Below are 13,432 nucleotides of genomic sequence, written 5' to 3'. Positions count from 1 at the left end.
GGCTCGGAGGGCTTTGAAGCAGAGAATGGACGGTTATCTCGAGAGTATTTCCTCCTGGGGTAAAAATAATCTCGTCGAATTTAATGTTTCAAAGACCCAATCCTGTCTGATTACGTCTAAAAGGGATCCAAATGATAATCTAGTCTCCTTCAACGGAAGCAATCTTCCGAACAGGCCTTTCATTGATATGCTTGGTGTAACTATAAGTGACCAGCTCAGGTACGGGGGCTCCATCGAAGCCAGAGTAAAGTTGGCCTCTCAGAAGCTGGGCGTACTGTACAGGGCCCGCAGATACTTTAATAGTACACAACTGCTCACCCTGTACAAATCGCAAGTGCGCCCTACTGTCGAATTTGGCAGCCATCTCTGGTCTGGAGCCCCAAAATACCTGAAAAAAATCCTTGACTCTGTGCAGAAACGGGCGGTCCGTTTGATAGATTCCCCAATCTTAACAAACGGACTGCGATCTTTAGAGCACAGGCGTCAGGTAGGTATGCTGTCCTTGTTCTATCGGTATTACAATGGAAGATGCTCTGAGGAACTAGCGTCATTGATCCCTTCGGCACCGGTGCGTAGTCGGGATACACGCCAAACGCGCGCCCAACATTTGTACATAGTTGACACTTGTCACATGAAAACGGGTCGCTTCTACGATTCGTTCTTAAGTTCAACAACTCGGCTGTGGAACGAACTGCCGGCCTCTGTGTTTCCTCCCTCCTACAACATGGGACTCTTCAAGACCCATGTTCACTCCTTCCTCTCCACAAAAAGACCCTCCACACAGCATCCCCAAAGATGACATAGGCCCTGAGGGAAATTATTTTCTTCAGGGCCTCCTGTGTGGAGTAAATATAAAAAAAAAAAAGTCGCCTAGTAACCGAATATTTTGTTGCATTTTTCAAATGGCAAATTTTATAATATTTAATGCAATAATATCATGTTTTCATGTTCTATACACAAAGGATGCATCATCTAGGCAAGAAGTTTGGGAGAGTATTGATATATTTACTGACACCATTTATAGAATTAAACGTAATCTATACCAGCACTTTGTTGAATCCTACAAATTATAGTATCGTTAGGAAGGCAGTTTTAGTAATTTGTCTTATATGTAGTATTGTTCTAGTTTATATTTTATTATATGTTTTACTAATATTGTTTTATCATTTCAATGTTATTTCATGCTTGCAAAAGATTGTGTATTCATTTAAAAGTCCAGCTAATAGTTCTTAATCTTCTGGTTATTATCTGAATTTGACTATTTTCCAGGGCAATCTAAAGATAAAGGGTAAACGCTGCAACGATGTAGCCCAGAACGGGAATTCAGGCTGATTGGAAAAATACCCCCTATGTTTACTATTTCACCCCTGTCCGCGTACAGTTGGCGTAAAAAAAGACCAAAAAATTAGTCGGGCAGTCAAATTAACTGAACAAACCCGTGTTTATAACAACCGACCAGCGGGTCTCTTTCACCTTGTTCACAATTCACAATAATTCGTCCAAATAATACCGAATTTTATTGTTCGCTAAATGGAGCGAATACCGCGGTATGGAGTGTCGAGTGCAAACAGTCGGCACTGGGCACTGGGCTACCCAACCAAACGTTTTCACCACTAATATTATGATTATTAATTTGGTTTTTACCAATGACGTAAAAATACATCTAGACTCGTTATTGACTGACAAACTCAACGTAAAATGTGGCAAATTAGAAACACTCTTATGTTTCAAGTAAATTCTTAGTTCAAACGTTGTTTATAAATGACATTCAAAGAATATATCCGTAACTGAGATAACAAGATACGTTTATACTGTAAAACGAACACGGAATACTGTATGAGACGACCTACTGCTATTAGGTTGTCCTTCTTATACCTGTTGCTACGTTCGCTATCTCTCTTTTTCTAATGGCGCTGAAAATCTTCGGGAAACAATCGAAGCAAACGAAATGTTTATTTTTATTTTTAAATAATAATAAATTTATTTGTCTGTATTTATTACAAAAAATCTTATTTCTTAGCTTTTTCTGGTATTTGCCGAATAATGAAATTATTTTTTCATCACACACGAAGGCATTTTGTCACTTTTTAATGCGATTTCGACTCTAAGTAGAGGCAGCACACGACCGACGCTAACACGACACGCGTGGCAGTTTAGTACTAAAACTAAAAAATTGAAAGCAATACAATTGTCTTACTTTTGGCTTGTCACTTTGAGACTTACAGCGCGTCTATATATATTGTAAAATCATTGGTTTTTACGAAATACATTATAAACACCACATAAATAATTTGTTGAAATACCACGACGAGTTTACTTTTTATGAAAATTCAAAATTATTTTTGTTCGGTTCATAAATCATCAAACATACTGATTTATACTGTGGGTCTGATTGTGAGTGATTGTTACTCTGGTTCAATGTTTAATTTTTTGAATTTTGTGTCATATTCAAAATTGGAATTGTGTCAAGAATTCAGACAAGCGATAAAGTGGGTACCTACCTATAATATAGTATTTTAACAGTCGTTTTCAAAATTGGAACTGATATGTCAAGAACTCCGACATAATTTGATAATTTACATAGTCAAGAAAAAAAAATCACGAAAAATTAAGCACTAAGCGATGTAAATATTTTTTCGTGATTATTTTTATTTAAAGTTCATTGCATTCACGTAACTGTTGTTTATTTTTGGATCTCTGAAATGTCTTAAAAAATTGCTTTATCCGCATAGTTACTGTTGATTTTTTATGAATTTTTGAAACTTGAATTTCCAAAAAAAAAATCGTTTGATTCACATATCTATTGCACAATCAATGTGTATATCTATATGGGATGTGTGGGATTGCAATAACCTCCCCACATATTGGGATAATTTTTATTTTTTCTTGAACACCTTATAATACCTCAAGAATAAATCACTATAATACTTTTGGCTGTGAAAATCTGAAATCATATCGTATCTATGGCTGATGTAATCGTAACGAGTAATATTAAGAAAGGGACACACAAAAAATAGCACCATTTTGCGTCAGTAAAATACAAGGGTAAATAACATCACTCGGTTGTCGTTCAATACAAAATGGGTTGGGAGTGTTTAAAAAGTGGGGTGTAATTTCAAAATTATTATCAATTTACGAATATAAATGCTACTCTGAAAACATCCGTCATGGGACAATGAGTCCCATGAGTTCCACAGTAAAGTGGACAGACCTTGTGCATACATAATAGGGCACGACGACATTGATAAAGAATATACTTTATTGACCCCTTTGGTACCAAAATGACCCTTAATTGGATAATTTTATTTTATTTGATGGTACGCCCAGCCGGGCTTTTACATGAATTTTAAAAACAGAATATATCTAGTGATAAACTGATTATGAAAATATTAGTAAAACATGTATCAGTAACATAAAATAATATTGAAACTAGAACAATACTACATATAAGACAAATCACTAAAACTACAATTACCAACGCTACTCTAATTTGTAGGATTCAACAAAGTGCTGGTATAGATTAAAATTAGTTCTATAAAAGGAGTCAGTAAATATATCAATAGTACCCTCAAACTTGTTGCCCAGATCATGAATCCTAGTGGTAAGTGAGTGTGTATGATAGTTGGTTATGTATGTATGTATTCCAGAAAGTTATATGCTATCTTTTATTCATAGTCGGAACATGGAATTTAATATTGGAATATGGAATAATAGGATGGGGCTCAGCAGTATCAAAACATATAAAACAGCTGAAGGTAACTCAGAATTGCATCATAAAGACCATACTAAAGGTTCCCATAAGGACATCAACAACAGAAATTTTTAAACAATTTGACGTTCCAAGCATACAGAAAATCTATGCCAAAAACATTTTGGTACAACACCTCAAAAATAATTCTCAAGAAAACACCTCACATACTCATAATACCAGAGCCAAACAAACAGAGATACTAACTATACCAAAGTGTAACTCTACCTTTGGACAAAGAAGCTCTGAATTTTTAGCAGTAAAGGTATATAACAAACTCCCACTTAGTATCAAACAAATCAAAACAAAAAACAACTGCATTAAGAACATTAAATCTTGGCTTAAGGAATTACCGGAAAAAGAACTTACTAGCATATTTAAAACATCGTCGTAGAAGTTTCTGGAAACCCTTACCCAAAACATGAAGTCGAACCATAGAAGTCGCTGAAAAATTATTCAAAACCTAGTCCCCCTCAGCACAGGATCTCCTAGTGAGGAGGACTATAAAAATCTATATCAATTAATCATATAAATATATATAATTCTTATAAAAATGTTTAAAAAAATGTAATATAGTAACTAAATAAAAAAAATAAAAAAAAAAAATAGTGGCAACGATGGCAGGACTGTCAATTAAGTTGTTGATGACTCTGTAACACAACCAGGTGACAGACAGTGTTATAAGTTGTAATTGATTCATCGAATCGAAATAATTAATGTATTCAATTCGAATTCTGGCCTTAAAGTTTACGTGCCTAAGAAATTTGCGCTGAACTCTTTCTAAATTGTGAAAATTTTTCAAAGGGGACAAAATAGGTGAATTATATTTCACTTGACTTCTGACTTATTAAATATAGAGTGTTCTCATACGATCTTAGGACTTTAAATTAGTTAAAGTTCTGCAAAGGAAGCCAAGCATCTTTAAAGCCTTTTTAGTTATATAGTTGATGTTTGCAATGAATGTCGAGTTTTCATCGAATATTACACCCAAGACACGAATTTGTGACACTGGTATGAATTTAATATTATTTAATGTATATTCTTGTAAGATTTTATAACGAGTTTTGGAAAATCGTTATAATATCTTACGAAGATTCTTGGATAAAACTAGCGTAATTGATCCCGTCGTTTCGGTACCGTCTTACATCCCCAATATTATTTAAATGCGGTTAAAATTTTCCACACGTTAACAAGCTATGACCAGATATAATGTGGCATGACTTACGGCTTTCGTGTTTTTCCCTTTCTTTAGTTTCTTCTTTTAATGTTACACTTTACCCCTGTCTGCACAGTGTGAGGACCAAGGAACTATATCGCCACCAGGTTGGGCAGCAATTGTGAGGCGTATTAGGTGGAAGCTATAGTAAGGGATTTATCAATGCGTGATTTAAAAAGAAAAAAGGAGGAAAAACAGATGCCGACTTAGACAAACAACTAGCAGAAGAAACGATCCATTCTCATGAATCCAACGTTATCTGTGAAAGGTTGTTCCACTAGTGTCCGTCGAGTTTCGCGTACGTGCACCGGTGCACAAAGGATCAACGATGCTAGCTCCTGCTTTCTTTCCTCAAAAAGCCCCCCCACACAGCATCCCCAAGATGACAAGGACCTGAGGGAAATTATTTTCCTCAGGCCTTCTGTGTGAAATTAGTTAAGAAAAAACCTGATGGCCGAGAGCTTATCTAGTTTGCTATTTATCTTTGCCAAATGGCTACAACATTGTATTGGTATTTGTAGAAGAGTAGCCTTCAGTCTGTGTACGGAACATGTGACGAGGGTGGAGGCTCTATGGCTGGCACGTGCGAACCCCGAACTACTTTTCCCAGCATTATGTTGTTGCTCGATTTTCAATAAAGCATACAGACCTGAACACAATTCAATGGGGCTCGTATAAAATTTCTGCAGATGTATTTTGTTTCATTGATGTCGTCGATCGTTTTGATTATTGCATTGTAATGGAATTTTTTTTTCAAATTTTAAACTTCGCAACACGTGGACTTTCCCGATTTGACAGGATCCTGCGTAAATCACATATTGTGTCTCTCAAATTCTGCCTTTAAAAGCGATACAACATTGGTAATCCATATAAATAAAAATGTAAATGTTCGTTTGTTCAAAATCTTAAATCTCCGAAAGTTCTTCACAGATTGCTTTGAAATTTTGACACAACGCAACGTTGCATTCGAATAATCGTGTATTTTTATATATATGTCACTTGTAACAGGTAAGAACATTTTTTTTTAAATTTAATTAAAATCAAATTTAATAATATAATTATTAAGTTCTGCAAGTATTTTTTGGTATTTGTTTTTGTTACAGCTGTTTCGGCTTTCAAGGCAATTTTCAAACTATTATAACAATAACGAAAACCAAAAAATACTTGCAGAACTTATTAATTATATTATTTAATTTGATTTTAATCAAATAATTTAAAGAAAATTAAATGTAGTTCTACGAATTAAACACAAAAACATAATATAAATTAGGTAAGAACATGTTTTTAAAAAAACAGCTAAATGCAACACGCGCTATTGTTTCTCTATCTGCACAGACGGACTGAGCCACAGCTACGCGTTGCGGGATACAGCTAGTCAGACATGTTGACTGCACCGGTTTTCGTAACAGACTGGTCGTGTATTAATAAATTATTGAAATTTTACTGAATGTAGGTACTCCACAATGTTAGACACGGATAGGTAATTGATTGAATGTTGCCTCTAAAATCTTGAAAAATATAATTTTTTAATGGCCTATATTTTACAATTTAAACACGACTAAATAAATTGGCTCACATACCTTATGATATAAGAAAAATCAATTTACTAGAATATTTTGGGGTCAAATCTGAAATTAAGTTTTGTAAGAAAAGGGTCGCGCAGCCGCGCCTCTTGAAAACATCATTGTATTACATATTTCCTTTCAAAATAAAGCCGAATGTTTTTGCGCATTTGTAATGTTTATTATTTACCGTGCGTCCCTTTATTCCAAATAAATTCGAATAATACCAGTTCTGTTTGACATTATTATATTTTGTTATTTTCATCTCCGTTTCAGTACAATGATTATTATTTATCCAGGGACTTCCACGCAAAACTCCAAATCCTTTGCAATATTAATGTATTTCTGTTTGTTTCAGGGGCTTTGGAAAGCAGGGATTCCAATGCCAAGGTAAGATATATTCACGTTTATTTACTATTCTTTACAAAGTTCCCATTCTTTTGTGGTTCTTACAATGACTATGTTGTTTCGGAATATGAACATGGTAATATATGAAAATGAACCGTTTATAATGTGCCATAAGATACATAATGCTGCTGGCACGCGATGCTATACTCTCAAAGACTTATTTGGGCGTGGCCTATATTACCACTCGCCATACAATCCCATTTGACATGTCACATGAGACAGATAATATATTATAAGTGTGGGCATGGCCTAGATGATGTGCAGTGATCTGCTAGCCGAGCAGTATTTGAAGATGATTTCTGATGAATTAGCGAGATACCGTCGTCCACCGACTGTCAAGGTGATATCCCGTAAAGAAGTGATATTACGTGCTTTCCCACTCCCCATGGGAGGGGAAGATTATAGCTTTCGTGTGACGCTGAAAGATAAATATTATCTGTATAGGCCACGTTCAAAAACCGCATTGGGAGTATAGCGTCGTGTGACCCGGGCATAATTCATATGGGTATTATTTGCTTTTGATATTTGCTGTTGTAAGTTATTTTGTTAAATAACGTAATTTACGATGAAAGTCCAGGCCTTTGACAATGTTTACTTCTACAATACCCTGTTCCTGGAAGACACACATTCGGTGGTGAAGTAGTATAGATACCTACTCTCCCTGTGCGCTGTCTCAATATCTACTCTCAGTATTGTCCTGGCTAATGGCTTTACCCGTGTTTGTTGCCTAGATGTGAATAGTCAGGTACTTCTCAACCATCTTCTTCCCTCCTTCCTTTTCTTACGCCCTTCGGCCTCACAACTTACCCCAATTAGAGATGCTGTAGTCTCACTGGCTGCGGACAATTCGAGATCTTAAAGTCAAACAAAATTATCTACAAAAAACATGCCAATAGTAATTATAAATTTTATTTTATTTATTTATTTATTTATTTATCGTTTCTTTACATTGTATCTTTTTTTTAAGTTATAATTTTTAACCTCACTAGGACAAGCCTGTGTTGAGGTTAATAATTTTACAAAATATTAAAAACATAGTACAAAGATTATAAGAGATTTAAAATAGTACAAATATTAAAAAAAATAATTCAAATATTAAGATAACAATATTGTTACATTGACGTTTCTGCGAATTGGATACCTACATGGTACCTATCAGCCTATTCATTACAATATAATATAATGCTGTAAACATGTAGGGTGACCATGATATTTAATTGCAATAAAAATGTAACAAACTATTATTTTTTTTTTAAACAGAGAAGAAAGAAAGAGAGAAAAAAACATTTACATTAAAAAAAGAAAAGGATGAAAAAATTAACTTATTCAAAATATTATGCCACAATTTAAAAGGACAAAGATGAAAGAATATGTTGGAAATCCTCGGATGGCAGAAATAATTTAACATTCTTTTTAAATGTACACAAGGAATTTGACGATTTAATGTGATCTGGAAGGCTATTAAATAAAAGTGGAGCCTGGTACAAATAATGTCTCTGCCCAAATGAGGATTTAGGGTGAATTGCCATAAAGTTCAGACCAGAGCCAATTCTTGTAGTACGAATTTGTTGCGTTCTTTTAGCAGAACTAATATTGTTAAAAAATCTGCATAACGTTTGTAGGATAAATAGTTGTTTTAAATTCATGATATTACATTCCTTATAAAGTAACTGTGTAGGATATGTAAATTTTTTCTTATACATAACTTTGAGAATCAGTTTTTGGGCAATATTAAGTGGTTCTATTACAGTCTTCAGGCAGGAACCCCAGCACACTATATTATATGAAAGTAGGCACTGAATTATAGCAAAATACACTGTTTTTAATTTTTCCTGTAATGATCTGTCTTTTTGCACATAAAGACTTAACCTAAAACTTTAAACCCTCAATTAACTGTTAAGTTTTTTATATATAACGTTTTTAACTTTAAGCCCTCCAATTGGAAGCAGTTGGCACTTTCTGCATCTAACAGAATTATAAGATTCGGCCTAGAAGATGCCTGACATGATCAAGCAAAAACGTCGTGCACCCATTGAAATATGATCCTGTTAAAAAAAGTGATGGCATGCCAATTTCCCGATAAAATATTAGTCATTCAGAATATATACGTCGGGAACACAATACACTTTTTACTAATGGATATCATGACGGAATGCGACATTATCAGTATGTCAATATCAATATAAGTATTTGTATGAACACGTGTTTCGCCGTCTTCATAAAACATTCGCTTTTGACTGATAATTTGTTATGAACTCTGTAAATTCATTCGTTGAAGGCCTGCAGTCCCGTTTTTAACAGTAAAATGAATATTTTTATCAGATTTTTAATAAATTAACGGTATTCTATATCAGTAAATTTTCTCCGTGTAAAACTTGTGGAATAGCACTATATTTTGTGTACGTCTCACGTTAAAATTAATAAGGGTCAGAAATTCAGTATTTTCCTTGATTTGTTAAAATCTAAGTACTTTTGGTGTTATTTGGACTCATTTGCACGCGACGCTAGTTCACACTGTTCCTTTCCTTTACGGCGCAGTTTAACTGCGATCCATCAGTGTGGAATTTTCTCTATTAACCGTATCGTAACCACCTGTTTTACTAAGCATTGTTCTTGTGTACCTAATTATTACTGGCAATAAAATTATTTTCAACAACTAGCGCAGATCTAGAGAATACTAAATTTATTTGCGCTGCTATGACTCAGTCTGTCTGCAGATAGAGAAACAATAGATTGTGTTCATTTTACGTCCAACAGATGGCGCTGTTTTAAAAAAATCTTGTATTTACCTGTCACAGGTGAAATCTTTGTAATAAAGTAATCAAAAGAACTTTGAAATCAAAAGAACAACAACAACAATCATAAACGTCAGACGACTATTTAAATGCTCCAACATTAATCTAATCAAAAGTGTAGTAAAAAGTTAAGTGGATCACTTCAGTTTATGAAATACAGTGTAGTTTTTCGCGCACTATCATCGCGTGATCTTAGATCCTGAACTATAACACCCGAAAGTATCAAAATAGTGTTTTGAAATTAAAACAATAAACTTCCTACTAGATTGCACAGTTTAATCTCAAATCATATAGACTGTATTTCGACAAGAAGCTATACAAAACAAAGAGAACAGTAGTAAATAATTCACAGTTTTTCGGTGAAGATAAAAAGTGAAATAACAAAATAAAAAAAGTGCTAAAAACGTTACAAGTGCAACAATAAATACATGTTTTTACCCAAGAACATAAACAAAATATAAACAAGTACTAAATGAACTTTACACAAGTATATTTAAACGTATCCCACAACTCTCGCCCAAGGCTCCATAGCTCAGTGGTCTAAAACGTCAGCACCGCGCTATTCTGTCGATCCAAGTTCAAATCCCAGACCGGCGAACGACTTTAAAAAAAAACCTTTTTTTTAATACATATTAATAATAAATATTAATAAATAATACTCAACCCAGAATATAAAACTCTCACTTGGATTTTAAAAACAGCTTCACAATCAGCTACCATCACGGATTCAAACCAAAACACAACCTGTGTAACTGGTTTTGCCTGCCTATAGGCGCTAGAGAGTGTGCCAGTGTGTTTGCCTACCAACAGGCGCAACCCTCAAAATACATAACCGGTGTAATTGATTTTGCCTACCTTTAGGCGCTAGAGAGTGCCATTGTTTTTGCCCACCAACAGGAGCAATCCTAAAAAAAAAAAAAAGGACAACACAACATGTCTAAATCTCGCAGTAAATTCTCCAGCGCGAAGAAAACCACATCTTCACCACAAACTAGCACTATGGACTCACCGTCGGCGACACATCAATCTATGATTAATATAGACAGTGAATCAATATTTGAATTCATCAATACGAAATTCGAGGAAATGAAGACAGTAATGCTCAATAAAATTGAAACAGAGCTGCAAGAAATAAAAAACTTCACGAACTTCATCAATGACAAATATGATGACATTTTACAAAAACTTCAACAAATCATGGACATTCCAAACACCGTCAACAAAATCAAGGAGGAACTAGCGGATAAAGAAATCAGATTATCTACGGTAGAAATCCACCTGGCGGATATAGAACAAGCAGCCCTGCTGAACTCCATAGAGATAAACGGCCTAAAATTACAGGACAACATATCCCCAGTCCACGCTGTTACACGGATCGCTGAACTCGCAGGCGTTACGATGTCCCCAGAGGATACATACAAAGTCACAACAAACAAAACAAATGATCAAACAAAAATAACAATTAATTTTAAGGATACCACAAAAGCACAAACCATGTTAGCATCCAAACACAGTGACCCGATAAAAAAATTCAACGGAGAAGGAGCCAAATATGTTTATCTTAATGCGGCATTAACCCAATATTACAAAAATCTGCACTGGAACACCAGAAAAAGAGCCCAAGAAAAAGACTACAAATATGTTTGGGTAAAATCAGGAAAAATTCTCGTCAGAAAATCCAAAGACTCAAAGGTTATGGAAATAAAACACCTAAACGATATATCTAATAAACTGACATAAACACGACTTTACATCTAACACAACCTCACATCACATACTTACACAAATACACACCAACATGGCAGATTACATGGAATATATAGATTCGGACAATCAACACTACTGTGAAAGTACAAATGATATTAACCTCTGGACCAAATTCACAAAAGAAAAACATAGAATCAATATATTACACCAAAACATTAGATCGATCAATAAAAATTTTGATGAATTTTTTATATACCTCCAACAGCTTGAAAATAATTTTGATGTCATTGTACTGACAGAATGCTGGTTGAATGACAACTACATACCAAAAACAATCAAAAACTATAATACACACCATACAAAAATACACAAAAACCAAAATGATGGTATAGTTATATACGTCAGTGATAAAAATAACACAACCATTCAAGAAATAAACATAATCGACTCCAACTGCATACAAATTACATATAGAAAAGAAACATGTATCCTAGCTATGTACAGATCTCCATCCAAAAACAACATCACAAATTTCTTAACTGATCTTAACAATACATTAAATGATCTCAACAAATACAAAAATATCATCATCATAGGAGATCTTAATATAAACATTCTACAAAACGGACACCCACAAAACATAGAATACCTAGCAATACTAGCACAACACGGACTGGAGCCAATAATAAAGGTCCCAACACGGGTCACACAAAACACTAAAAGCTGCATAGACCATATAATGATCAAGACAAAACTAAAAACCAAAACAGTAGTACTTGAAAGCACAATCACTGATCACTACATGAATATGATAGCAATAGACACCGAAAACACTACTTCGAAACAACATAAAATATTTACAAAAAAAATAATTGACTACTCAAACTTAAAAGAAAAACTCCAAAAAATAAACTGGAATACATTATACCAAATAGATAATGTCGAGGAAGCCTGGAATACATTTACAAATACGCTAACGCAAGAAATAAATAATTACACTACAGTAAAACATATAAAACTTACACACAAAGCAAAAACAATTAAACTATGGATAACACAAGGAATATTAAACTGTATTCGTAAACGAGACAAAATTCACAAACAAACTAAACAAACACCGTATGACATGGAACAACTTAATTACTATAAAAGATATAGAAACATATGCACGAAAATTATTAGAGTAGCTAAGGAGATGTACTACAAGGAAAAACTTAAAAAAGCAAACAATTACCCAAAGGAAATATGGAAAATATTAAAGGAAGTTACATACACACAAAAATACAAACAAAAAAATACTATCGAACATCTAAATATTAACTCGAAAAAAATAGATGCCAAAACAAATATAGAAATGATGGCAAACCACGCAAATAACTTTTTTGCAACTATAGGGAAAGTTTTAGCGAATCGTAAAAAACACAGCACAAACACACTAACACAAACAAACAGATCAAACATCGATACCCAACCAACACAACACAGATTTATATTAAAAACAAGTTCGGAAATGGAAATTAACAAAATAATAAATACATTAAAAAACCAGATTGCTCCTGGATTAGATGAGATAACAACGGATTGCATTAAAATAATAAAAAATGAAATATTAAAACCTATAACACACCTAATCAACCTTAGCATAACACATGCCTGCTTTCCTAATACTCTTAAAAAAGGACTGGTAATCCCTATGTATAAATCCGGAGATAAAATGGAAATAACTAACTATAGACCAATTACTTTGTTAAACTCTCTATCAAAGATTTTCGAAAGACTATTAAAAAACCAAATAATAAAATACCTGGAAGAAAACAAATTAATCTCGGACAAACAATATGGATTTAGAGAAAAAAGAAGCACAAAAGAAGCTTTAGCAAGTACAATAGATTATATACATAGCAACTTAGATCAAGGGTTTAAATGCATAGCGATATATTTAGATTTGGCTAAAGCCTTTGATTCAATATCCCACAAAACACTTTTTAAAAAATTA

The 13,432-nt window shown here is 33.8% G+C and overlaps 1 protein-coding gene across 2 annotated transcripts in view; it reads left to right on the top strand.

Moving 5' to 3' along the window:
* Window positions 1-13,432, top strand: part of LOC149420215 (protein kinase C, brain isozyme-like) — a 610,992-nt gene that overhangs the window by 472,709 nt on the left and 124,851 nt on the right. For both annotated transcript variants that reach the window (XM_089636531.1, XM_089636532.1), the window contains exon 2: window positions 6,885-6,916. In XM_089636531.1, the coding sequence (XP_089492657.1) occupies window positions 6,885-6,916 (32 nt within the window). The remainder of the gene's footprint in view (window positions 1-6,884; window positions 6,917-13,432) is intronic.

Source organism: Hesperophylax consimilis, chromosome 10 (genome assembly GCF_061612785.1).
Source record: "Hesperophylax consimilis isolate HC1 chromosome 10, BYU_Hcon_1.0, whole genome shotgun sequence".
NCBI lineage: Eukaryota > Metazoa > Arthropoda > Insecta > Trichoptera > Limnephilidae > Hesperophylax > Hesperophylax consimilis.
Note: the sequence above shows the minus strand (reverse complement) of the source record. Positions and strands in the feature narration are given on the sequence as shown.